We start from the raw sequence: 24,987 nt of genomic DNA, 5'->3' as shown, positions 1-24,987 counted from the left end.
GGGCTGGAGCTAAAAGGATGAAGTTCACTGTGGACAAATGTAAGGTGCTGCACCTCAGGAAGAATCATCAAAAACAAAAATACAAAATGGGGACACCTGGCTACATGGGAGCTCTATGGAAAAGGGTTGGGAATCTTGGTAGACCACAGACTCAATAAGAGTCTTCAGTGTGATGCAGCTGGACAAAAGGCAAATGCCATTTTGTACTGCCTCAATAGAAGCATTAGGTGCAAGACATGGGAGGCGCTAGTGAGGTAATAACTAGCTCAGGCTCCCTAAGGAGCCAGGTCCCCAACACATGGGGAGCCTTTGCCACCCCTATGAAAACCTACAATGTGATGACAGGGGGAAAGGAGAAGGAAGATGGCAGAAGGGATGTCCCACTCTGAATACCAGACCAAAACATAGTGATGCTCACTGGCTCAGCTCTACAAATGGAAAAGGGGGGCGGTACATGAGAAAGAACCCAAAGCTGCTGGAAACAAGAAGGTTAAGAACCCCCAATGCTTCATGTTTGGGTGGAAATGAAGGAAAGATGATGAAAGGAAAAGCAATGAAAAGTGAAAGAAGAACATTGTGAGCATGGGCCTGGTCATGGCTGTGACGGCTCGCTGACAAGATGGCACTCAGAGGGGAGAAGGGAATGGCCTGTACAGGCAGAGGTAAGGTAAAAAGGTCTCCCCTCACCTGTGCGTGCATGTGTGTGGGTATCTCACTGAAGCAGAATCCTCTGCTTTCTCCCTACAGGTTTGGCTCATGGATGCTTTCAGCTGTGACATTCACCAGTTCATCTAGACTTGACTACACAGTCCGGTGCGTGGCGAGTTGGCTAGAGGGTCGCACCCAGAGAGTCGTGGTGGATGGGTCGGTCTCGACCTGGAAGGGTGTGGGCAGTGGGGTCCCGCAGGGCTCGGTCCTTGGACCGATACTCTTCAATGTCTTCATCAGTGACTTGGACGAGGGAGTCAAATGTACTCTGTCCAAGTCTGCAGATGACACAAAGCTATGGGGAGATGTAGACATGCCAGAGGGCAGGGAACAGCTGCAGGCAGACCTGGATAGGTTGGACAAGTGGGCAGAAAACAACAGGATGCAGTTCAACAAGGAGAAATGCAAAGTGCTGCACCTAGGGAGGAAAAATGTCCAGCACACCTACAGCCTAGGGAATGACCTGCTGGGTGGCACGGAGGTGGAAAGGGATCTTGGAGTCCTAGTGGACTCCAAGATGAACATGAGCCGGCAGTGTGACGAAGCCATCAGAAAAGCCAATGGCACTTTATCGTGCATCAGCAGATGCATGACGAATAGGTCCAGGGAGGTGATACTTCCCCTCTATCGGGCGCTGGTCAGACCGCAGTTGGAGTACTGCGTGCAATTCTGGGCGCCACACTTCAAGAAGGATGTGGATAACCTGGAGAGGGTCCAGAGAAGGGTCACTCGTACGGTCAAGGGCCTGCAGACCAAGCCCTACGAGGAGAGACTAGAGAACCTGGACCTTTTCAGCCCTCGCAAGAGAAGGTTGAGAGGCGACCTTGTGGCTGCCTATAAGTTCATCACGGGGGCACAGAAGGGAATTGGTGAGTATTTATTCACCAAGGCGCCCCCAGGGGTTACAAGAAACAATGGCCACAAGCTAGCAGAGAGCAGATTTAGACTGGACATTAGGAAGAACTTCTTCACAGTTCGAGTGGCCAAGGTCTGGAACGGGCTCCCAAGGGAGGTGGTGCTCTCCCCTACCCTGGGGGTCTTCAAGAGGAGGTTAGACGAGTATCTAGCTGGGGTCATCTAGACCCAGCACTCTTTCCTGCCTATGCAGGGGGTCGGACTCGATGATCTATTGAGGTCCCTTCTGACCCTAACATCTATGAATCTATGACATTACTGTGCAAGCAGAATAACCACTTCCTGGTCACTTGGCCCTAGTTGAGCTCTGATGTTGAGCTCAGAGATCAATTCCTCTTTATCTGCCTGGCTGAGGCCTACTGCGGAGTGCCCTGTGGTGGTGACAATGCTTCCTGAATAAGGAAATTGTCATCTCAAGTGTCTAGGACTTTCAAAGAGGAATTACTAGTGGCAGCATGAGGCCTCTAACATGTGTCACTCAGACTGCAGCTCCCATTGATAGAACAGGTTTGTTTAATTTGCAGGCAGACACTTATGGAGTCAGACATCCTTTCACTCCATGCGACACTGCACATATAGGATCCCTTAGGAGGATGGTCTCAGGGGGAAAGGAGTCCAGGAGAGGTGGCTGTACTTTAAAGAAACCTTACTGAGGGCACAACCAACCCAATGCACAGGACAACTAGCATGTGTGGCAGAAGACCAGCTTGGCTTATCAGGGAACTCTTCAGTCAGCTAATAACAAAAAGGAAGCTTCTAAGTGGAAACTTGGAGCAACGACTAGGGAGGAGTATAAGAGCATTGCTCGGGCACGCAGGGATGAAATTAGGAAGGCCAAAGCACAACTGGAGTTGCAGCTAGCAAAGGACATGAAGAGTAACAAGAAGGGTTTGTACACGTATGTCAGCAGCAAGAGAAGGATCAAGAAAAGCGTGGGTTTCTTACTGAATGGGAGAGGCAACCTAGTGCCTATCGAAAGCTGGAAAGGCATCTGGCTGGGGTCATCTGACCCCAGCACTCTTTTCTGCCTAGGGAGCGGGTCGGACTCGATGATCTGTTGAGGTCCCTTCTGACCCTAACATCTATGAATCTATGATACAGAAAAGGCTGAAGTACTCAGTGCCTTTTTCACCTCTGTCTTCACAGGCAAAGTCAGCTCGCACTCTACTACAGCAGGTAGTACAGTTTGGGGAGGAGGTGAACAGCCCTCAGTGGTGAAGAACAGGTTAGGGACTATTTAGAAAAGCTGGACAAATACAAGTCCATGGGACCAGATGGGATGCACCCAAGCATGCTGAGGGTGTTGGCCGACGTGACTGCAGACCTGCTGGCCGTCGTCTCTGAAAACTCCTGGCGATCAGGAGCGGTCCCAGATGATTGGAAAAGGGCAGATATAGTGCCCATATTTAAGAAGAGGAAGAATGAAGATTCAGGGAACTACAGACCAGTCAGCCTCACCCCAGTCCCTAGAAAAATCATGGAGTAGATCTTAAAGTAATTCATTTCTAAGCACTTGCAGAAGAAGAAGGTGATTAGGAACAGTCACCGACAGTCATCATGCCTGAACAACAGGACTGCCTTCTGTGATGAGATGACTGGCTCTGTAGATGCTCTGTTTATAACACCAGTTGATGTTATATACCTTGATTTTAGCAAGGCTTTTGTTACAGTCTCCCACAACATTCTCACAGGCAAGCTAAAGAAGTATGGGCTGGATGAATGGACTGCAGGGGGGATAGAAAGCTGGCTGGAGCACCCAGCACAGAGGGTGGTAATCAATGGCTCCATGTCTAGTTGGCAAGCACTATCAAGTGAAGTGCCCCAGGGGTTGGTCCTGGGGCCGGTTTTGTTCAACGTCTTCATCAACGACTTGGAAGATGGGATAGAGTGCACCCTCAGCAAGTTTGTAGATGACACAAGCTGGGGGAAGTAGTAGATACTCTGGAGGGTAGGACTACAACTCAGAGTGATCTCGACAAACTGAAGGATTGGGCCGAAAAGAATCTCGTGAAGTTCAACAAGAACAAATGCAAAGTCCTGCACTTAGGACAGAACAATCCCATGCACCACTACAGGCTGGGGGCCGACTGGCTGGGCAGCAGCTCTGCAGAAAAGGACCTGGGGGGACAGTGGACAATTAGCTGAATATGACCCAGCAGTGTTTGTTGCCAAGAAGGCTAACAGCATACTGGGCTGCATTGGTAGGTGTGTTGCCAGCAGGTCAAGGGAAGTGATTATTCTTCCCTATGCGGCACTGGTGAGGCCACATCTGGAGTACTGTGTCCAGTTTTGGGCTCTCCACTACAGAAAGGATGTGGACCAACTGGAGAGAGTCCAGTGGAAGGCAACAAAAATGGTTTGGGGGCTGGGGACATGACTTGTGAGGAGAGGCTGAGGGAATTGGGCTTCTTTAGTCTGGAGAAGAGAAGAATGAGTGGGGATTTAATAGCAGCCTTCAGCTACCTGGAGGGGGATCGAAAGAGGATGGAACCACACTGCTCTCAGTGGTGGCTGATGACAGAACAAGGAGCAATGGTCTCAAGTTGCACCAAGGGAAGTTTAGGTTAGATATTGGGAAAAATTCTCTCACAAAGAGGGTGGTGAAGCACTGGAGCAGGTTACCCAGAAAGGTTATGGAATCTCCATCCTTGGATGTTTTTAAGACCTGGTTAGACAAAGCCTTGGCAGGGATGATCTCGTTGGGGATGGTCCTGCTTTCAGCAAGGGATTGGACTAGATGTGACCTCCTGAGATCGCTTCCAACCGTCATTTTCTATGATTCTATGATTCTGTGATTCCAATAGCAACCAATTTTCTTTATGTCCTAGACCACTGATTCAACGCATCATGTTCAGCAGCTTCCAAATTGTTGGTTACTTGAAAACAAGCAGTGCCATTTCTGACGGTGCTTTTCCCCTGCCTTACGGTGCTCTTGAGCCTTTCTGAACTGGTTAAAGTTAGTCATGTTTTTCTGCTCCTTTTTACCAAAATGGAGACTCATCTTTTTGCTTTTTGCCACAGAAAGGAGCACCCTGCTCCCTGCCCCCAGTTTTGCAAAGCCCCTCACCTTTGGCGGGATGTCACGAGCCTCCCAGCTGGGCTGGCAGGCAGTATGGACCCAAGAGAGGCCTTGCTTATTGCTGGAGTAAGGGGGTGGTGATGGAGTCTGCTTTTTACAGGAACAGGCAAAACAAATGATGCCAACACTTTGACATGACCACAGCCCATTTTCTGCACAGTACAACATGGGATGCAGCAGCTACTTGTATCTGAAAAGGAGTATGGCCAGCAAACACAGTTTCTGTAACTGCTCCCATACCACAAGATGGCTTTCAAATATGCTGGGAAGGGTTTAACTTAAACCCCTCTGCTAATATCCATCACTGCCTGAGTGCAACTGGCACAGCCTGAGATCTCACCCATCTGCATTTGCCTAGGCCCCACTTCCAGCTTGTCCTGCCTCAGTTTCACTTGCAGGCATTGCAGGTAGGCAAAGAACAAATGGCAGCAATACGAAATTTATGCCCATAAGGCACTTTTTTCCCCTTCAGCACCAGCACCACCATTTCCACAGCTGATGAATGAGACCCGCATTCTTACACCAATGATGTTTCCTTCCCCAACACATCACAAAAACTATAATGGTTTCCTGGCAAAATCCATCCCCCTGCGTGACAGGAATTCTACCCATCTCAGGAACGGCAACAGGAAATTGCTCCCAGATGCACGCAGCCAGGCGCCTCCCCTGTGCTCTTGTGTGACCTGACACGGGTGTTCCATGTGAGCAGCTGCCACACCACGAGCCACACACTGACCTGGTAATCCAGCATGAGGAGGAGTGTGCACCGCACACTCACGTCGCCAGGCCGTTTCACCTGGAAGCCATCGGTCTCCTGGGTCGTGGGGGTTCTGTGCCACTGTGGAAAGAGAAGCCAAATGGGAGGAAAGTCAGCCTTGGTTTAACGCTGGCTAACACGGGAAACTGTGTGTGTTTGCGTGTGTGTGTACACACACATTCAACATATGTGCAGTATTCCATGCTCAACCCCTCCGAGATCAGAGTAACCCTCTGAAATCAAACCTTCCAAAATCAGGACTTGGGAAGAAGTAGGGAAGAATACCCAGCCTGTGTCTCCCCTTAGTGCTTAAGCCAGTGATTTGATTCTCAACCACAAGATCCCTTTACAGGTGTTGTGGTGCCTGGCCCCTGCGCAAGGAGGTAAGCGCTCTCTTCCCACTGCCTCATGCCATGCACCCACCCCAGCAAACCATGGACAAGCAGCGCACACAGCTTTTCCTCTGGGGACTGCTGCTGCTGCCCTCTCCCACCCCCAGGCAGCCCACACACACACTGAGCAGATGTGAAGCTGCAGAGCTGTAGTTTTCAGCTCAGCTCATCCTCCCAGGGCTGGTGGGATGGGCAATAGGGGCTGATGGGTCCAGCTGCCATCATGCAAGAGGGTGGAAGAGCTGCCTCAGAGGTGGGGACCACCCCTGCCTCATCCTCCCATAGGTGTAGACCAGGACATAGGGTGGAAATAGTGAGGCATGGCAGGATGAGGCCCTGCTCCAACCTGGCACCAGCTAGATCACTGGTTTTCAAACTTTTTAGCCTGAAGGGCCCTGCCACAGCCTTTCTGAATGCCGATCCTAGATGAGCAATTCTCAGCCAGGGTTCAACTCAATTCAGAAAAGTTAAGGGGAGACCTTGAGGCTAAAAAGGTTGAGAACCACTGGCTTGAGCGGTAAGATGGTCCCACTATGTTCTAAGACACTGCTGTCTGTCAGAAAGTGCAAGCTGGACCTGATGTCACAGCCTCTCTCCACAACGTTACGTTCGTCACTACACGTGTGTTCATTAGTACAACCTATGTACTCCTCGCACCAAACTAACTTTTAAAAAAGAACCATAACCTGGAAACAAATCACTACACAGCTTCTCCCCACACATCTTCCTGGAAGGACCTTGCAGCGTGCTGTATGTGAAGGCAGCCCACTGCACGGACAATATAGTCCTCTCAAAACAGATGCTTATTTACAGCTTTCTAAGGTGCTTATCTTCACTAGTCAGCAGATCATGTAAGTGCAACGATCCAGAGAACTACGGCACCGATAAAACACGCACATCACCTGACTCCTGAGATAACAAAATCAGCCTTGGAACCACTCGAGTTCCCTGCGCCCGTGTGGCTTTGGTACTGCTCGCACTGCAGTGTCGATGGTAACGCACCACGGCCAGCCCGCCAAGCACGGCACATCTCCTGCATGCCCCTAGTAACAGGCACACGCCATCACCCCTTGCTCTTCACACTCAGCCGTGCAACCTCTGCGAAGGCCCTTGTGAGGCCACAAACTGCCCAGCAGAAAGGGAGAAGGGAAGGAGCGGTGGGAGAAGGAACGGGGACGGGCCCAGGGTTGTGCAGTAGCAGCAGGCTGGGTTTGTTGGCCAGGACGTGCGAGCCTCCTACCTCCACCAGGTGATTGTCGGGTCCATACAGGTCTTTGTCCAGCTCAATGACCAAGCTCTTGAAGAAGGAGGAAAACTTCCGCTTCTGCTTGCTGAGCTATAGAAGCAGGAAAGGCAGGAGTCAGAGCAGCCAGCCCAGCCTGAAACTCCTGCTCACCTCCCATGGCGGGCTCCCTAGGAACATGACTTGCCAGTGCAGGCCAGACCCATGGGCTGTCAAGACCGCTGTCCTGTTTGGCCACGGCCAGAGAAGTGGAGAATCCCTGAGCTCTGCAGCGCTGTCTGAGTGGCCGGCTTGCACCCTAGTGCTCTCATTCTAGATGTGCCACTTCTGAGTCCTGGGCCTCAACTGCCTTGTGGCAGGGAGCTCCCCAGGTTAACTGGGTGGGAAGGGAGCAGCGTCCTTGCATCAGATCTGGAGGCTGCCATGGGCTGGTGGCATTCACCGCTGCATCCCGCTGCTGGCTGCTCTCACCGCTGCTCCAGAACCAGAAGAGCCCACTGCGATCCCGGCTCCTCCTCTCACCCAGGCAGCCCCAAGCCGATCTCAGTTTGTGTTCAAACCACAAAACACACCCACTCCCCATTTAACAATTGCCAGTGATGGAGGAGCCCCCGCAGCCCATGTTCCTTTGGTTCACAGATAACGCATTGCTCCTGTCATTGAAGCAAGGGTCTTAGTTTCAGCTTAACTTTGCTGAGGTTCCCGCTTCAGCCACACTTGTCCCACACTGGCTCAGCAGCAATGAGCTCCCTCCGGCCACTCTGCTCCCCGCACAGGTCCTGGCAGACTGTGAGAACATCCTCCCGACCATCACATGTGCAACGCTGCTCATCTGCTCCACACCTGTGCTCCCCCCTCACATGCTATCCCGTTTCCTTCTGTCCCATGCCCCTGCCCCCCTCCCTTTCTGTCCTGGCCCCCAGCGTGATACTGACGCTGCTGGGCACATGCTTCCCCAGTAGCAATGACCCGAACACGGCTGCACGGAGAGGCTCTGCCTCACCCCGGCATCCTGGAGACCAGGCCCTCACCCTACAGGCCACGGGAGTAACGTCCAGCCCCTTCCCAGCCCCAGAGAAGAGAAGTGAGAAATGCCCACAAATCCTACATCATCCAGGAGCTTCCCCTCCACCCGCAGCTCCCAGGACGCAATGCTGCCGTCAGAGTCATCAGCGTCGGACTTCGCAGGGTTAAAGGTGTTGGAGATGTAGAGCCTCAGTTTCCGCTTTTGCTGCAAGACAACACACAAATAAGGGTATCACAGGGCGGCCGTGGGGAGGGCGTTTTGGGGTACGCTATCACTGTATGCCTTGCAGGCTTGGTAGTGTTGTGTCAACTCACGTCAAGGGCTTGGGCACGTAACAACGCTACTGAAAAGCTGAGTCTGTGCACTGTACTCAGGAGCCAGGTGGCAACGGAGAATTACCAAAAGCCTACTGCGACCCACAGGGGAGACTGGAGCTTGATGCTGACCCAGGCCCAGCGGCCAGACCCTTGTGGTCCTTGGAAGCTCTCTCATGAGAAGAGCAAATAATGCTGTTGCTCTACAACATTTGCAGGCTGGTCCCTGATAGCAGCCCGGGTGCACAGCTCTTGCCACCTGGATGAATCAATCTAGACTTTCATTTCGACCTCCAGCCGTGAAGCACCTGCGTCTGCAAACAAAGAGGCGCGGCACAGCCCCTCCCTCCCACCACGCTCTCCGTCTGGCACAACCTGACTGGTAACACTCGTGCCATGCACTACTCCAGCCCCTGCACAGCTCTTGCCTCCCACATCTGTGGCTGCCCCAGGCTCTCCCAGCAGCTGCCCGCTTGATCGCATTCCCATACTCTAGTGATTCTCAACCAGGGCGTTACAGCACCCTGCGGTGCTTTGGGATCCTTTCAGAAGTGCCATAAAGTGCCCCACAATGTTATCACTGTTAAGTGTGCAAATGTGATTTACAAAATAAACTCGGTTTTAAATAGGAATCCATAGTGCTAAAGCTCTCTGATCTATTGTGGGCTTTCTGAGTCCTTTACAACAGAAGTATTGTTCTATTAGTTTCATAGAAGTAGGGTCAGAAGGGACGTATTAGATCGTCGAGTCCGACCCCTGCCCTGGGCAGGGATGAGTGCTGGGGTCAGATGGCCCCAGCCAGGTGTCTGTCCAATCTCCTCTTAACTACCTCCAAGGAAAGGGACAGCACCACCTCCCTTGGAAGCTTATTCCAGATTTTGGCAACCTTCACTGTAAAGAATTTTTTCCTGATGTCCAATCTGAATTTGGTCTCTTCCAGTTTGTGGCCACTATTTCTAGTAACCCTGACAGGCATCGTGGTAAACATCGTATCCCCTATTTCCTGCTGCCCCCACCCATGAGTTTGTAGGTGGCCACAAGATCACCTCTCAGACTCCTCTTGCAGAGGCTGAAGAGGTTCAGGTCTCCCAATAGGTCCACACAGGGTTTTTTCTGTAGGCCTTTAACCAGATGAGTGGCCTTCCTCTGAACCCTCTCCAGGCCATCCACATCCTTCTCGAAGTGCAGCACCCAAACTGGACACAGCACTCCAGCTGCGGCCTGACCAGTGCTGCATAGAGGGGACGTATCACCACCCTAGACCTGTTTGTGATGCACCTGCTGATGCAAGAAAGGGGGCGATTAGCTTTAGTTGCTACCTCATCACACTGGTGACTCGTGTTCATACTGGAGTCAACTACGACTCCGAGATCCCTTTCTGCGGTCGTGCTACTCAGACTGGTCCCTCCCAGGCTGTAGCAGTGTTGATGATCCTTTCTCCCCAGGTGCAACACATGACACTTATCCTTGCTAAACTGTCCTGGCTCGGCCCATTTCCCCAGCCTGTCCAAATCAGCCTGGATATGCTCCCTGCCGTCTAGTTTGTGTCCCTCCCCCCATAGTTTGGTATCGTCAGCAAACCTGGACAGTGTGCTTTCTACTCCCTCCTCCGAGTCATTGATGAAGATATTGAATAGTACTGGTCCCAGGACAGAGCCCTGGGGGACGCCGCTGCCCACATTTCTACCGGTAGAAACTGACCCGGCCACCACCACTCTCTGCGTGTGTCCCATGAGCCAATTTTCTACCTACCAGACTGTGTAATAATCTACATTGCAACTGTTTAGTTTATTTATAAGAACTGGGTGTGACACCGTGTCAAAGGCCTTTTTTAAAATCTAAGAAAATAATTCTACCTCTATTGCTTCATCCAAGCATTTTGTGACCCAGTCGTAAAATAAAACCCGGTTAGTCAGGCAGGATCTGCCTGCTATGAACCCATGCTGATTGCCCCTTAGCATCATTTTACCTTCTGGTCCACCACAAATGTGATCCTTAACAATTTTCTCAAAGGTCTTGCCAAGAATAGAGGGGAGGCTAGCCGGCCTCTAGGTACCTGCTTCCTCCTTCCTCCCCTTCTTGAAAATAGGGACCACATTGGCTCTTTTCCAATCCTCCGGGACCTGTCCTGAGCACCACGAGCGCTCAAACAGTTGTGCCAGCGGCTCCACTATGACTCCAGCTAATTCCCTAAGTACCCTAGGATGAAGATCATCAGGGCCTGTTGACTTGAATACTTTCAGCCCCTCCAGGTGCCCCTTTACTAGGTCAGCTCGAACAGTTGGTGGGTGGGCATCTATACTGGTTCCAATGGGATGCGTGTTTGTATTCATGTCCAGGAACACGGATGCAAAGAAATCATTTAGAAGCTCCGCTTTGGCCATCCTATCTGTTACCAGCTGCCCTAATTCATCCTGAAGGGGCCCTAAGTTACCCTGCACCTTCCTTTTCTTCCTATGTACCTAAAGAATGACTTTTTGTTATCCTTAACTTTTGCTGCCAGCCTAAGCTCCATTTCCGCTTTGGCTTTCTTCACTGTTTCCCTGCAAGCTGGAACCAAGCAGGTATACTCCTCCTTGGTGGCAGCCCCCTGCTTCCACTATTATTTTTCTGTAGTTAAAAATCAAGTGAACACTTAAGAGCTGGCATTTTCCAAGGGGTGCCTTGACTCCACTGAGGGGTACCTTGAGTCTAACAAGGTTGAGAACCAGTGCCCGGCCACCTACTTCTGGAACAGAAACCCTGACCCCTTTGCACACCTTGTTCTCCAACATGGACTACTGCCCTTTCCATCAGGCCCTCTGCAGTTGTTTTCCACCCTGGCTGCAAAAGGAGATGACGGCTACCAGAATAGAAACCTCCAGTTGTCTAGGCTTTCCTTGCTATCTGATCAAAGTTTCTTTCCTGCAAAGTGTCATGGTTGCTGATGTGCAGCAGCATCCCCACATTGCAAAAAGACATGCACAGGCATCTTCCTTCAATAGCAAGTCCTACAGCAATGGGCAAGTAGTGATAGGGGCAGGTGCTAGTGTTTACTGGAAGCCCTTAGACGTGGACCTACACGGAGGCAATGACTGCATGATGCTTGTTTTGTACTTGGAACCGAGACAGGCAGTGCAATTCAGCAGCAGCAATTCCAGCTGGGCAGGGCTATGTAGGATCTACTCTGCTCACCCTGTATGGGGAACAAGCTAGAAAAGGTGCCCCAAACTCAGTCTGTCTCATTTCATAAACCCATGTTGTGGGCTTGGGGCAGCAGGGAATAATGCTTGCCTGCCCAGCCAGTCATGGGGCTGGCTGGGCGAGAGAAATTCCAGCTTTTCCTGCTGCTCCAGACTCTGCTAGAAGTGATCCTCTCCAGCAGTGCCTCAACGAGAAACGCTCTGTCTCCATGATGATCTTGATACAACCGATCCTGGGCAGAGCCTCAAGAAAGGCATCCGCGAGGCACGCAATGAACCTCCAGGCTTCTCTACAAAGAAGCATCAGGACTGGTTTGATGAGAATGATACAGAGATTCAAGCTCTCGTTGACAGAGAAAAGAGAGCCTTTCAACGCTTGGCAGAAAGATGTCAGCTCCAAACAGAAGCAAAGAAGAGCACAGATGCTTCTTCAGCTTGAGGAAGGGTTTGTGCCTGAAAGCTTGCTAAGAAAAATTTTTCCAACTATTTGAGTTGGTCTAATAAAAGATATCGGACTTACTCAAAGAAACTTGTCAAACAGCAGCAAGACACTTATCACCACGTTAAAGCCAAGGCCCAAAGGAAAATTCAAGAGGAAATGAACAAGTGGTGGGAGGACAAAGCAAAAGAGATTCAAAAGTTTGCTGTCAACCACAACATGAACAGTTTTTTCAACAAAACCAAACCAACAGAGCCATTCATGAGCCAGGAAAACAAAGAAGCAGTCCCTCTGAATTTCATGGATTGAACAAAACTCTTCAAAGACATCTCCACCATCAACGCATGGTGGAAGATGAATTTTCAAAAGTTCCTGACCCCAAATTCTAAAGTCGAAGACAAAACTATCCAACCGTTTCACAGTCCCGTTAGGGACTACATTGTAGATCTGCCAACTTATCAAGAGCTCTTGAAAGCCATTAAGCAGATGACAAACAACAAAGCATGGGGTCTTGATTCAATATCAGCTGAAATTTATAACGAAAGTGGAAAAAAACTCTCTCGCCAACTATGTCATCGTTATGAAAATATGGAAACATGAGCAAATTCCCAGTGACTTAAGAGGTGCCAGATCTGTTACCATATTCAAGACAGGAGAGAGCTTACTTTGCAGCAACTATTGTGGTATTGCACTCCTGTCCATAGCTGGGAAGATCCTTGCCCACATTCTCCTCAAAAGACTCGCCTCCTTGCCGAGGAGATTCTGCCCGAGTCCCGGGGTGGTTTCAGACCACACAGAGAGACAGTAGATATGATCTTTATTTCTAGACAGCTGACACAGGCAACACCAAGATCTTTACATGGCCTTCACTGACCTCACTAAGGCCTTTGATTCAGTCAAAAGAGAGGCCTTATGCAAGATCCTGATGAGATTTGGATGCTTGCCAAAATTTGTTACCATCATCAGACTTCTTCACAAGATGACAGCAACTGCCCTAAGCAATGGCTTGGAAATGGACCCCTTCACTGTTAGAACTGAAGTCAAGCAAGGGTGTGTGATTGCACTAACATGGCTTTCCATCTATATAGCACAGGGGTGGACAATTATTCTCGCTGGAGGGCTGCTTCACGAGTTTTGGTGAGCTGTAGAGGGTAGCAAAGGTAGCCCCGCACCTTGACAGGTGCCCCGTCCCCTGGTCACCAACTTGGTACCAGAAGTCCTGTCCCCCTAACCCCTAACCTATGCCACCAGAAGTCCTGGCCCTGGCCTCAGAAGTATTCCTTTTGGGAAGGGGGTTTGCCATCTTGGAACTGGAAAAAAAACCCCAAATTATATACTAAAAATCTAACATCCACAATAACATATTTTAATTTTATTTTTAAAAGATTTTTTTGTCCTGATTTGTGTGTGTTTGCATCATGTATATAAAGGTGATTGCATAATAGCTCAAAATGAAGTCTTTCTCTTGTATATTGTGGCAGGGGGGCATGGGGCTTGTAGGGGGCTGTCAGTGTATGTGGGGGGTGTGTGGGGGGATGTATGGGTGTATATGGGGTTTGTGGGGTGTGCTGAGGCGGGTGTGGGTGTGCATGTGGTGGGATGTGTGCAGGTAGCAGTGAGTGAGGCTACCCCCAGAGACCCTTGTGTGTGTGGGGGGGGGCTGCATATGGGGAGAGGTGTGTGTGAGGGTGCAGTGTCTGTGGAGTATGTGATTGGGCATGGGGGGAGAGTGTGGTTGTAGGGTTTGTGGGTATGGTGGAGTGTGCATGGTAGCCCCTCCCCACGCGCCTCCCTCAAGCTGGTCAGCTCTTGCCCCCACCCCGCAACAGCCCAGAGCCCACGTGCCCTACGGCACCTCCCCACCACTGCCAACAGCACGCAGCCCCAGCATGCCATGCCTGCTCCAGACTGACCGGCAGAAGCGGATCAGCCAGACGCCCACACGCTTCTGCCCCACTGGCGCTGCTGTTGTTGCAGCAGCTCAGCACGAGCAGGTGAGTCTGGAGTAGGTGCGAGGCTGGTCAGGCTGGACGTGAGTCCCTGCGAGTACCGCAGGGCTAGGGCCAGCAGCTGCTGTCTAGAAAGGCAGTCCAGTGCAAAGCTGCCCCAGCCCCGCTGTGGGCCTGGCTGGCGGCAGGATGTGCCACCATGGGATGATGCCTGGGCCAGGCAGGACCAAGAGACATGCTGTGGGCTGGACAAAGCCCCTCTGCGGGTCATATCCAGCCCATGGGCCATATTTTGCCCACCCCTGATATAGCAGCTATTCCTATCTTACTGCTGATAGACTTCCATCTGGAGTTAGTAACCAATATTGCATGGATGGAAAGCTCCTTAATGTCAACCAGTTGTTCCAAATTCAAGATAACCAAAATCTCCATTACTGATCTTCAATATCAAAGACTCGTAGAAAATTAGGGTTGGAAGGGATCTCAGGAGGTCACATCTAGTCCAAACCCCTGCTTGAAGCAGGACCAGCCCCAATTAAATCATCCTAGACAAGGCTTTGTCTAGCTGGGTCTTAAAAACCTCCAAGGATGGAGACTCTACAGCCTCTCTGGGTAGCCTGTTCTAGTGTTTTACTACCGTCCTAGTGAGAAAGTTTTTCTCACTATTTAACCACAACTTTCCTTGCAGCTTACCACTATATCCGAGCAGTGCATCAGGAGCTCAGTGAACAACTGTTCACTAGGGCAGTGCTTCTCAAACTATCTGATGTGGTGGAACGGCAATTTTTTTTCCAGCGGGCCAGGGGCCGGTGCCCAGTTCAGCTGGTGGCAGCAACTGCGTGCAACAGCGTTACACAAATGCGTGATCGGCTGTTTCTTTCTCTTTCCTCACCTTGCACGACGTGACGTCACCTGGAGTGCTGGAACGTACGAACTGTGGCACTATGACATATCAATGTTATGCTTCTGAAAATATATTTCTTTCTTTCCTGGCAACTCGCTGCGGACTGGTGACCGGTGGCTCACGGACTGCCACTGGTTCGTGGACCACCACTTTGAGAAGCACTGCACTAGGGCACTCCTGGGGAAGACCAGGACCAATGGATATAAACTCCTGGAAGGCCACTTCAGGCTTAATACCAGGAAAAACTCCTTCGCAGTCAGGGTGTCCAGACTGTGGAATAAACTCCCTGCAGAGGTGGTGCAGTCACCTACCCTGGAGGTTTTCAAGAGGAGACTGGACAGTCACCTTGCTCAGGTCACTTGACCCCTGTTGTCTTCCTGCCTAGAGCAGGGGGGCTGGACCCGATGATCTTCAAGGTCCCTTCCAGCCCCTGACAATCTATGAATCTATGAGCTTGAGCCCATTGCTCCTTGTCCTGTCACCTGCCCCCACTGAGACCAGCCCAGCTCCATCCTCTTTGCAGCCCCCCTGCAGGGAGGTGAAGGCTGCTATTCAATCCCCCTCGGTCTTCTCTTCTCCAGACTCAATCAGCCCAGTTCCCTCAGCCTCTCTTCACAAGTCATATGCCCCAACCCCCAACCATTTTTATTGTCTTCTGCTGGACTCTCTTCAATTTGTCCACATCCTTTCTGTAGTGGGGGGCTCACAACTGGACACAGGACTCCAGATGTGACCTCCCCAGTGCCAAACAGAGGGGAAGAATCACTTCCCTCAATCTGCTGGCAACGTTCCTACCAGTGCAGCCCAGGATGCTATTAGCCTTCTTCGCAACACGGGCACGCTGTTGGCTCATATTCAGCTTATTGTCCACTGTCACCCCCAGGTTCAACGAGCTTTAATTCAAGCACCCCTGCTGCCATTTTTCAGCCCAGGACACCAACACATGTGATGCCCCAGGCACTTTAATTACAGCGGCTCTCAGAGCCACTCCAAGTAAAGCACCCTCATCTCCTGGAGCATGTGTATAAATGACCAAAGGCAGGCTGGACAGTTCCACTTGGCCACAGTGGCAGCAGCGGCTCTGTGGACCCTTGAGAACACCTCACGGCACCCCTTTGGAGAACCAGTGCCCTAGAAGTTCACCCCGTGCTGCCGAGGGTACGCAGCCTATCGGGTTTGAGAAATGCAGAAAGCAAGGGCACGGGCGCTGCTGGAATGGAGGAGGGAAACGATGCTACGTTCTCCGCTGGTTGAAGGGAGAGGCAGCAGTCAGACAGAAGGAGGCTACAGGCACCCAGAGAGAGCAGCCCAGTGCAGGAGGGCACTGCACAACACTGCAGTTAAAGCCAGGCAGTGACAGAGCAAGATGGCTAAGAACAGAGAAGAGGCCTTGAGATCTGGTCAGAAACAGGTTGCTAATCCACGCTGCCTCTGCATCCTTCATCTCTGGCCCATGAAGCCTGCATGCTCCTTCATTAAGCTGGCACGCTTTATGATTTCCAGGAGTCATTCTTTCTTCTTGGGCCCAGCGGAGTGTGTCCATTCCCTCAGCCACAGAGAGGCATTTATATCCCTGAGCACACAAATGGCTCCAGCAAACTGTCAGACTTTATAATCCCCATAAATACTACCTCCACATGGGCGACTTGTCGACCTACCTCTCCACACCTCACCTGTCCCCTCCACAGCTGTTCCTGGAGATCTTGCTGACAGCTCCACCTCATCATGGCTCAAACTGACCTCATAATTTGACCTCCTGAGCCTTCAGCACTGCCCTCAGGCTCCCTCCCGTACCGCAGACACCACCCCCGGCTCCTCCCTGTTGCCCAGCAAGGCACCCTTGACTCTTTTTGCCACACATCCAGACTGCATCCAAAACCTCATTTCTTCTTAGAAGAGCAAAACTCATATCCGGTGAGATGGCCCAACAGCCTTATTCATACCTTGCTCCTTTCCTAATGGTGTCACTGCTTGCTCCAGCACTCTGGTCTGCCAAACCCTGCAGCTCCTCCAAGACATGCCAGAAAAATTGTCTTCCTCCCCCACACAACGAGCCATAACAGGCTTCTCCTTTCCACCCTCCCCAGCTCTTGCTTACCCATCCCATCAGTTTGAAACTGCTCCCGCTTCCTACCTATCCCATGGTGGGCAGCTGGTCCCAGCACCGCAGATCCATCCGGTTTGAGTCTCCCACTACTGCATGAATCCTACCACGCTCCCTCTGTACACAGCCCCTCAAACAATCCACCTCTTCCAGCATGCCCCAAGAGGGGAGCTTACAGGTCTGAACAAGAATCCTAACACCATCGCTAGACATCCCGGCTCACCCTGCCTGCTATGCCTCTGGCATTTAGACTGAAAACCCTTTAGGTGCAAAGCGGTGGATTTAAACGCTCTTCTCACTTGTCAGTACTTCAGAGTGCAGAGGGCACGGTCACTGCTATACAAATAAAAACAAATAAATATTCAGTTGCTTTCTATCAGGACTGAGAAGAGCCCTGGGGAAACGAGCAGGATGTGCAACTCATAGCACAAATCTGGACCCCATGAGACATCATCAAGAGGATGGTGCCAACCAGCCACTGCCCGAGGCAGCTATCCAAATGCTCCCAGCTTCACCGCAACAGGACCGAGCCTTGATCCCACCTCATCCATGAAGACAAGGCCTGTGGTGCTCGGGCCAGGTTCCAGATGATTGGAAGATGGCCAATGTGGTCCCCATCTTTAAAAAAGGGAGGAGGGAGGACCCGGGCAACTATAGGCCCATCAGTCTTACCTCAATCCTGGGGAAACTCTTTGAGAAGATCATCAAGGAGCACATCTGTGATGGGCCGGCATCGGGGATGATGCTCAAGGACAACCAGCATGGTTTCATGAGGGGCAGGTCATGTCAGACCAACCTGATTGCCTTTTACAATCAGGTCACAAAAGCATTGGATGCAGGTGTCGCCGTGGATGTAGTCTTTCTGGACTTCAGCAAGGCCTTTGACACTGTCTCCCACCCCACCCTCATTAAAAAACTAGGCAACTGTGGCATCGATGCCTACACAGTCAGATGGATTGTGAATTGGCTGAAGGGTCGTACTCAGAGGGTGGTGGTGGACGGGTCATATTCGACCTGGGGGGAAGTGGGTGGGCAGCGGAGTCCCCCGGGGCTCGGTCCTTGGGCCCACACTGTTCAATTTCTTTATCAGCGATTTGGATGATGTGGTGAAAAGCAACCTGTTCAAATCTGCTGATGATACCAAAATTTGGGGTGAGGTGGGCACACTAGTAGGGAGGGAAAGACTGCAGAAAGACCTGGATAGGTTGCAGGGGTGGGCTAACAAAAACAGGATGCGTTTCAATACAGACAAGTGCAGGGTGCTGCACGTGGGCAGTAGTAACCAGCAGCACACTTATAAGATGGGAAACTCCCTTCTTGAGAGCATGGAGACAGAAAGGGATCTTGGAGTCATCATTGACTCCAAGATGAACATGGGCCGACAACGCGAGGTCACGGTCGGCAGGGCTAACCGGACCCTATTGTGCATCCACAGTTACATCTCAAGTAGGGCCAAGGAGGTGATCCTCCCCCTCTACGTGACACTGGTCAGGCCACAGCTGGAGTACTGCGTCCAGTTCTGGGCGCCGCACTTCAAAAGGGATGTGGACAGCATGGAGAGGGTCCAGAGGAGGCCACCCGCATGATCCGGGGACAGCAGGGCAGGCCCTACAATGAGAGGCTACAGGACCTGAACCTGTTCAGCCTCCACAAGAGAAGGCAGAGGGGGGACCTTGTGGCCGTCTATAAACTCACTAGGGAGGACCAGAAGGGTTTGGGGGAGACCCTGTTTCCCCCAGCGCCCCCCGGGATAACGGCCACAAGTTGTTGGAGAGTAGGTTCAGATTAGACATCCGTAGGAACTACTTCACAGTCAGGGCGGCTAGGATCTGGAACTGACTTCCAAGGGAAGTGGTGCTGGCTGCTACCCTGGGGGGCTTTAAGAAGCGGCTCGATGCCTACCTGGCTGGGGTCATTTGAGCCCAGTTTTCTTCCTGCCCAGGCCGGGGGTCGGACCTGAAGATCTACAAGGTCCCTCCCGACCCGACTTCTATGAGTCTATGACTCACGGACTCCATCCAAGTTCAGAGCATGCCGATAGATGTCACCACCCTCTGGCAGGATGGAGACCAAACACACCTGAAAGATCACCATTGTCATACACAAGCCCTGACCATTGACCACGGGTCCCACACCACCGTGGTCTCCCTCCACCACATAGACTTCCTTGGGGTCCTGAAGCCCTGGATGCATCAGAGGCACAGAAACTAAGGCACCAACAGCAGTAAGAAAGGATGACACAGGCCAAATGAAACAAAAGCCTCAGCCTCCATCTTACAGGCCAGAACCTCCTGTCGGCCTCCAGTGAAGCTGCCAATCCCTGCTCCAAGGTGACGTCTAGGCTGGCAAATCCCTTCCTCAGTCCTGAGTATACACAATCGGACTGGCTCTCGGGAGCATCATCCAATCGAGTGCAAAGTCCCAGAGCCTTCCCCAGGGCCTGGCCGTAACACCCCGCTTCCACCCAGCATTCAGCAGGACATTTCCCCTCTGCCATTCACCCTGTCCTTCAGGGCTGATAAGCGAGTCATGAGCAGCTGGTGCCACTCTGGACCAGGACAGCCTGCACCTCTCCAGGGAAGGACTCTCCCTCCCTCCTTCAGCATCCCACAGTCCCCAGCAAGGTCACAGAGAAGCTGTTAGACAACCCCCTACACTTGATGAAGTCTGGATGCCGGTGTGGACATGGGTCCCAAACAGCATCGGTGTCCTGATGGACTCAGGGCAGGTACACATCTGCATCCTTCTGGGCCCTGCTGCAGCCTTAGGCACTTCTGGAGCTGGGAGGCTGCTTCCTCCCAGAGGAAGGTGCAGATTCCAAGGCAGCAGACTAGAGCTGGGCACATTCTTCTTGAAGGAAGGCACCTATGAGCAGAGACCAGAAATGGCAACCAGCCCTGCACCCCCAGGCCCCACCTGTGGAGCCTTGCAAGGACCAGCATTGTCTCTAGCCCTGTTTGGAGCCCAGATGCAGCAACTAGGCAAGCTGGGCAGATGGCATGGAGGGCAGTGCAGCAGCATGCAGCTGGCCCATACTTCTACTGTTCTTCATTACACAACCACTCCTCAGGATGGGCCCAGTGGAGGGCAAAGTCAGCTCCCAGGTGAAGCAGAGGTGCCTGCAAATTTGCTCCAAGTGTCATAGACATTAGGGGCTGGAAAGGACCTTGGAAGATCATTGAGTCCAGCCCCCTGCCCCAAGGGCAGGAAGTCAGCTAGGGTTAAAGGATCCCAGTAAGATAAGCGTCCAAACATTTCTCAAAAAAGTCCAGAGTAGGTGCCTGCACCACCTCTGGAGGGAGTCTATTCCAGGCCTTGCGGGGCTCGGGCAGTAAAGAAGTTTTTCCTTATTTCCAGCCTAAAATGATCTTGGAGGAGCTTATGACTGTTGGACCTTGTCATCCCTTCGGGCGCTCTGGTGAACAGGCATTCCCCACAGATCCTGATGCACCCCCCTGATGTACTTATAGGCTGTCACCAGGTCCCCCCTGAGCCTGTGCTTCTCCAGGCTGAAGAGTCCCATGGCTCGCAGACTCTCTTCGTAAGACCTGTTCTCTTCTCCTCTGATCATGCGCGTGGCTCTCCTCTGGACTCTCAAGCTTCTCCACATCCTTCTTCAATTGTGGAGCCCAGAACTGGATGCAGCACTCCAGCTGTGGCCTCAGCAAGGCCAAGTACAGCGGGAGGATGACATCCTGAGATTTGCTTGAGAAGCATCTACAGATGCAATCCAGAGTTTTGTTCGCTTTATCAGCTGTGACATTGCACTGGTGGCTCATGTTCATTTTGTGGTCAATCATGACCCCCAAGTCCCTTTCAGCCATGGTGCTAGCGAACGTAGCACTACCGAGCCTACAAGTGTGATGTGGGTTTTTTTTCCCCCCTGAGGTGGAGTACCTTGCATTTTTCCGTATTGAATGTCATCAGGTTTTTATCCGCCCACTATCTAAGCCTATCAAGGTTAGCCTGGATCACCAGCCTATCCTCGGGTGTGGACGCTCTACCCCAAAGTTTGGTGTCATCGGTGAACTTGGCCCGTCTGCTTCTGACACCAGTGTCCACATCGTTAATAAAGACGTTCGAGTACAGGTCTAAGGATGGAGCCTTGGGGGACACCACAGGTCTTCGAGCACCATGATGATTTACTTCCGTTGACTATTACTATCTGGGTCCAACCTCGGAGCTAATTCCCCCGCCATCAGACTGTGATGTAGCCAAGGCCGCAGTTGGCCATTTTTTCCATGAGGAGATTGTGGGACACCAGATCAAAGGCTTTTTTAAAGTCCAGATATATGACATCAATCTCTTCTCCCTTGTCCAGGTGATATGTCACCTGGCCATAGAACGAGATGAGACTGGTCAGGCAAGACTTACTCACAACAAACCTGCGCTGGCTGTCTCTCAGGATTTTGCCATCAGCCAGCTTGTCTAGAATGGTCTCTTTAATAATTTTTTCCAAAATCTTTCTAGGGATTGAGGGCAAGCTGATTGGCTTGTAGTTGCCTGGATCTACCTTCCTCCCTTTCTTGAAGATAGGCCTTCTTCCAATCTTCAGGTGCTTCACCTGAGTGCCATAAGTTCTTGAATATGCTTGCCAGTGGCTGGGCTATGACACTGGTCAGCTCCTTAAATACTCTGGGGTGCAAGCTGTCAGGACCCTGTGACTTTAAGGTGTCCAGCCTCTCAAGGTGTTCCTTTACAAGGTCTACACCGACGGTGGGTATAAATTCACCCTCACCCTGGCCATCCCACATCATGTCAGGCAGGGCGGTCCCTTTGGGCTGGTGAAAAACCGACACAAATTACCCATTAAGCAGGCTGGCTTTTTCCTGGGTGTCAGTTTTCCCATCTGGTTTAGCAGGGTCCAATGTTACCCTTGCTTTTCTTCCAACTCCTCACATACCTGAAAAAGGACTTCTTATTGTCCTTGATACGTGTAGCCAGTTGGAATTTGGTTGCAGCCTTGGCTTTCCTGGTTCGCTCCCTACAGACACGGACCAGTGCAGAATACTCCTCCTTAGTGGCGATTCCTGTCTTCCATCCTTTATAAGCCTCTCTTTTGAGACGCAGGAGGTCCACGAGTTCCCTGCTGAGCCAAGGGGGTTGCTGTGCCCTTTTGCTACCTTTCTTTTGAGATGGGGTGGACATCTCTTGTGCTTTCAGGATTGCTCCCATAAGGAGCGACCACTCCTCTTGGACTCCCCTCCCTGTCGAGTCATGGCCCCATAGGGCCTCGATAAAAAGCCTCCTGAGTTTATCAGTCAGCTTTCCTAAAGTCAAAGACTTCTGCATTGCTGACTGATGTGCCAGCTTTGCGATGGATAGTAAAAGTGGTCATCTCGTGGTCACCGTCTCCCAGCTTTCCTTCGATTCTTAGGTTGCTGACTACATCATCCCCTTTGGCCAGTACCAGGTCCAGCAGCGCTTTACCTCTTGTCAGTCCATAGACTTCTCAAGTCAGGTAGAGCTCATCCACGCACATGAGGAAGCTTTGTGACCGTTCAGATTTGGCCGACCGCTCTTCCCATGAGATGTCCAGCTAGTTGAAGTCTCCCATGACAACCATGCACCAGGAGCGTGCGGCCTCAGCCAGTTCCCTGGCGAACTCCTGGTCAAGCTCTTGTTCCCGATTCGTAGGTCTGCAGTAGACTCCTACCACTGTGTCCCCTGTGCCACGTTCCCCACGGATTTTAACCCAGAGGGTCTCCAGTCATCCTCCATGGGTGCCAATGTCAGCTTGCAGGGACGTGTAGCTTTCCTTGACATAGAGGGCTACACCCCCACCCCTTTTTTCTGCACGCTCTCTCCTGTACAGGGCAGAGACATCTGTACCTGCGGCCCAGTCGTAGGTGGAGTCCCCACCAGGTCTCTGTTATCCCTGTGAGATTGTAGTCATTCTTGTTTAGCAGGAGGACCAGTTCCTCCTGTTTGTTATCTAAGCTCCTGGCATTGGCGTACAGGCACCAGTGGGAGCTCTAGGCTTTCTTGCACTCCCAGGAGGACGCTGCTCCATGGCTGGGGTAGGAGTGGATTCCCGAGGGTGCCCTAACCTGCTGGTTTTGCAGTAGTTGCCTGGTGGGCTTGCTATGGTGGTAGCCCATCCATCCCCCCGTGGGCTTAGTTTAAAGCCCGGTCAAGCAGGTCAGCTCCCTCCCCAGTGAAGTAAGGCGGAGGCCATCTCTTCCCAGCAGACCACTGCCTCTCTCGCCAAAACACCAGACTGGCATCGTGGAAGCTGAAGCCTTCACGATGACACCAGCACCACAGTCTTCGGTTGACTACCTCAGGCCGTCTCTCCCTCCTCAGCCTATGGCCTGTAACTGGGAGGATTACAAAAAGACCACCTGCACCCCCACCCCCCTAAGCCGCGCTCCCAGAGCCCTGAAGCCACTCGCGACCTGGCTAGGATTGCTCGGCACCATGTCATTCATGCTCACACGGATAAGGAGCATATGGTAATGGTCAGAGGGCCGGATAAGCTTGGGGATCCTCTCAGCTATGTCCCGGACATGGGTCCCCGGGAGGCAGCAGACCTCCTGGGCTAAGGGGTCAGGGCAGCAGATTGCTCCCTCAGCCCCCCTCACGAGGGAGTCTCCCACAACAACCGCTCTGCGTTTCATCTTGGGGAGCGTGGGGATGGTAGCTGCTAGTGGTCCTCCCTTGCCTGCAGGAGCTGGCAGCTCTGTAAACTCTTCTGGGGCTGCAAGAGGTCCACACCTGTTGCAAAGCTCCAGAGGGGCAGGGACCCTGGTGCAGCGGGCCATTGACCACCTTGGCCCAACCCCCTGGCTGGACATTGTGCGGGATCCTCAAGTCCCCGCCTTGTCCTGGAAGGTGACCTTGGCCTACCCTTGGCCTTCGTGGGGTGAAGGGCCTGGCAGTAGGAGGTGATCTCCTGCTCGTCATCCCTGATGGCACGCGGTCTCCGAAAGGTGGGGTGTGGCGCTCTACGTCAAGGAGGAATACACGTCCTCATCTAGCAGCACAAGTCCAGATGAGGGGCACACTGAGGTGCTCTGGGATTCACCATCCAGCACAAGGTGGCGAAGGCCTGCAGCAAGGCAGCAGCCCTGGACTTCAGGAGGGCGGACTTCAATGAGGTAAGGAGAATAGTTGGGGAAGCACTGAGGTCCCGGAGGGGAGGGGAGGGGAGTCGGGTGTCCAAGAAGAGTGATCGTTCCTGAAGGAGCCGATCCTCCAAGCCCAAAGGGAGGTAATCCCAACACGGATCAAAGGGGAAGAGGGTACAAAAGGCCCCATGGCTCACCAAAGGCATCCAGGAACGTCTCCTAGCTAAGAGGGAGGCGTACAGCCGACGGCAGGGAGGGGCCGTCCCCAGGGAGGACTACACCGCGGGTGCTCAGGGCTGCCGGGGGGCCGTAGGTCAGGAAGGCCGAGGCGGAGGTGGGACTGGGACTAGCGACCCGGATCAAGGACAACAAGAAGTCCTTTTTTAAATACATAGGGGGTAAAAAGAATGTACCAGGTAACGTGGGGTCTCTGCAGGACACGCTAGGAAATCTGGTCATCACACCAGACAACAAGGCTAACTTACTTAACGATTTCTTTGCGTCCATTTTCCTGAGCAGGGACCAGATCAGCCCGTCCGCCGGGACCCCCTCAGGCCCCAGGGGAGGCGCACCCAGACCTAGGGTCAGGGAGGATCTAGTCAGGGAACTTCTGGAGGGGCTGGACGTATTTAAATCAGCTGGTCCTGACGACATCCACCCCCGAGTGCTGAGGGAATTGGCAGAGGTCATTGCGGGACCCCTGGCACGGCTTTACGAGCACTCGTGGTGCTCTGGCGAGGTGCCGGAGGACTGAAAAAGGGCCAATGTGGTCCCCATCTTCAAAAAAGGGGGGAAGGAGGACCCAGGGAACTATAGGCCAGGTAGTCTTACCTCAATCCTGGGTAAGCTTTTTGAGAGGGTTATCCTGGCGCACGTCCACGAGGGGCCGGCAGGGGAGGTTATG

The 24,987-nt window shown here is 52.3% G+C and overlaps 1 protein-coding gene across 5 annotated transcripts in view; it reads right to left on the bottom strand.

Moving 5' to 3' along the window:
• Window positions 1–24,987, bottom strand: part of SMARCD3 (SWI/SNF related, matrix associated, actin dependent regulator of chromatin, subfamily d, member 3) — a 99,412-nt gene that overhangs the window by 25,885 nt on the left and 48,540 nt on the right. For 4 of the 5 annotated variants that reach the window (XM_019499009.2, XM_014604431.3, XM_019499008.2 and 1 more), the window contains 3 exons: window positions 8,203–8,325; window positions 7,092–7,187; window positions 5,439–5,540 (listed from right to left, as the gene is read on the bottom strand). In XM_019499009.2, coding sequence (XP_019354554.1) covers window positions 5,439–5,540; window positions 7,092–7,187; window positions 8,203–8,325 — 321 coding nt within the window. The remainder of the gene's footprint in view (window positions 1–5,438; window positions 5,541–7,091; window positions 7,188–8,202; window positions 8,326–24,987) is intronic. The other variant, XM_059729336.1, reaches the window with a different exon arrangement.

Source organism: Alligator mississippiensis, chromosome 5 (genome assembly GCF_030867095.1).
Source record: "Alligator mississippiensis isolate rAllMis1 chromosome 5, rAllMis1, whole genome shotgun sequence".
NCBI classification, from domain to species: domain Eukaryota; kingdom Metazoa; phylum Chordata; order Crocodylia; family Alligatoridae; genus Alligator; species Alligator mississippiensis.
This window is presented reverse-complemented; position numbering and strand designations above follow the sequence as displayed.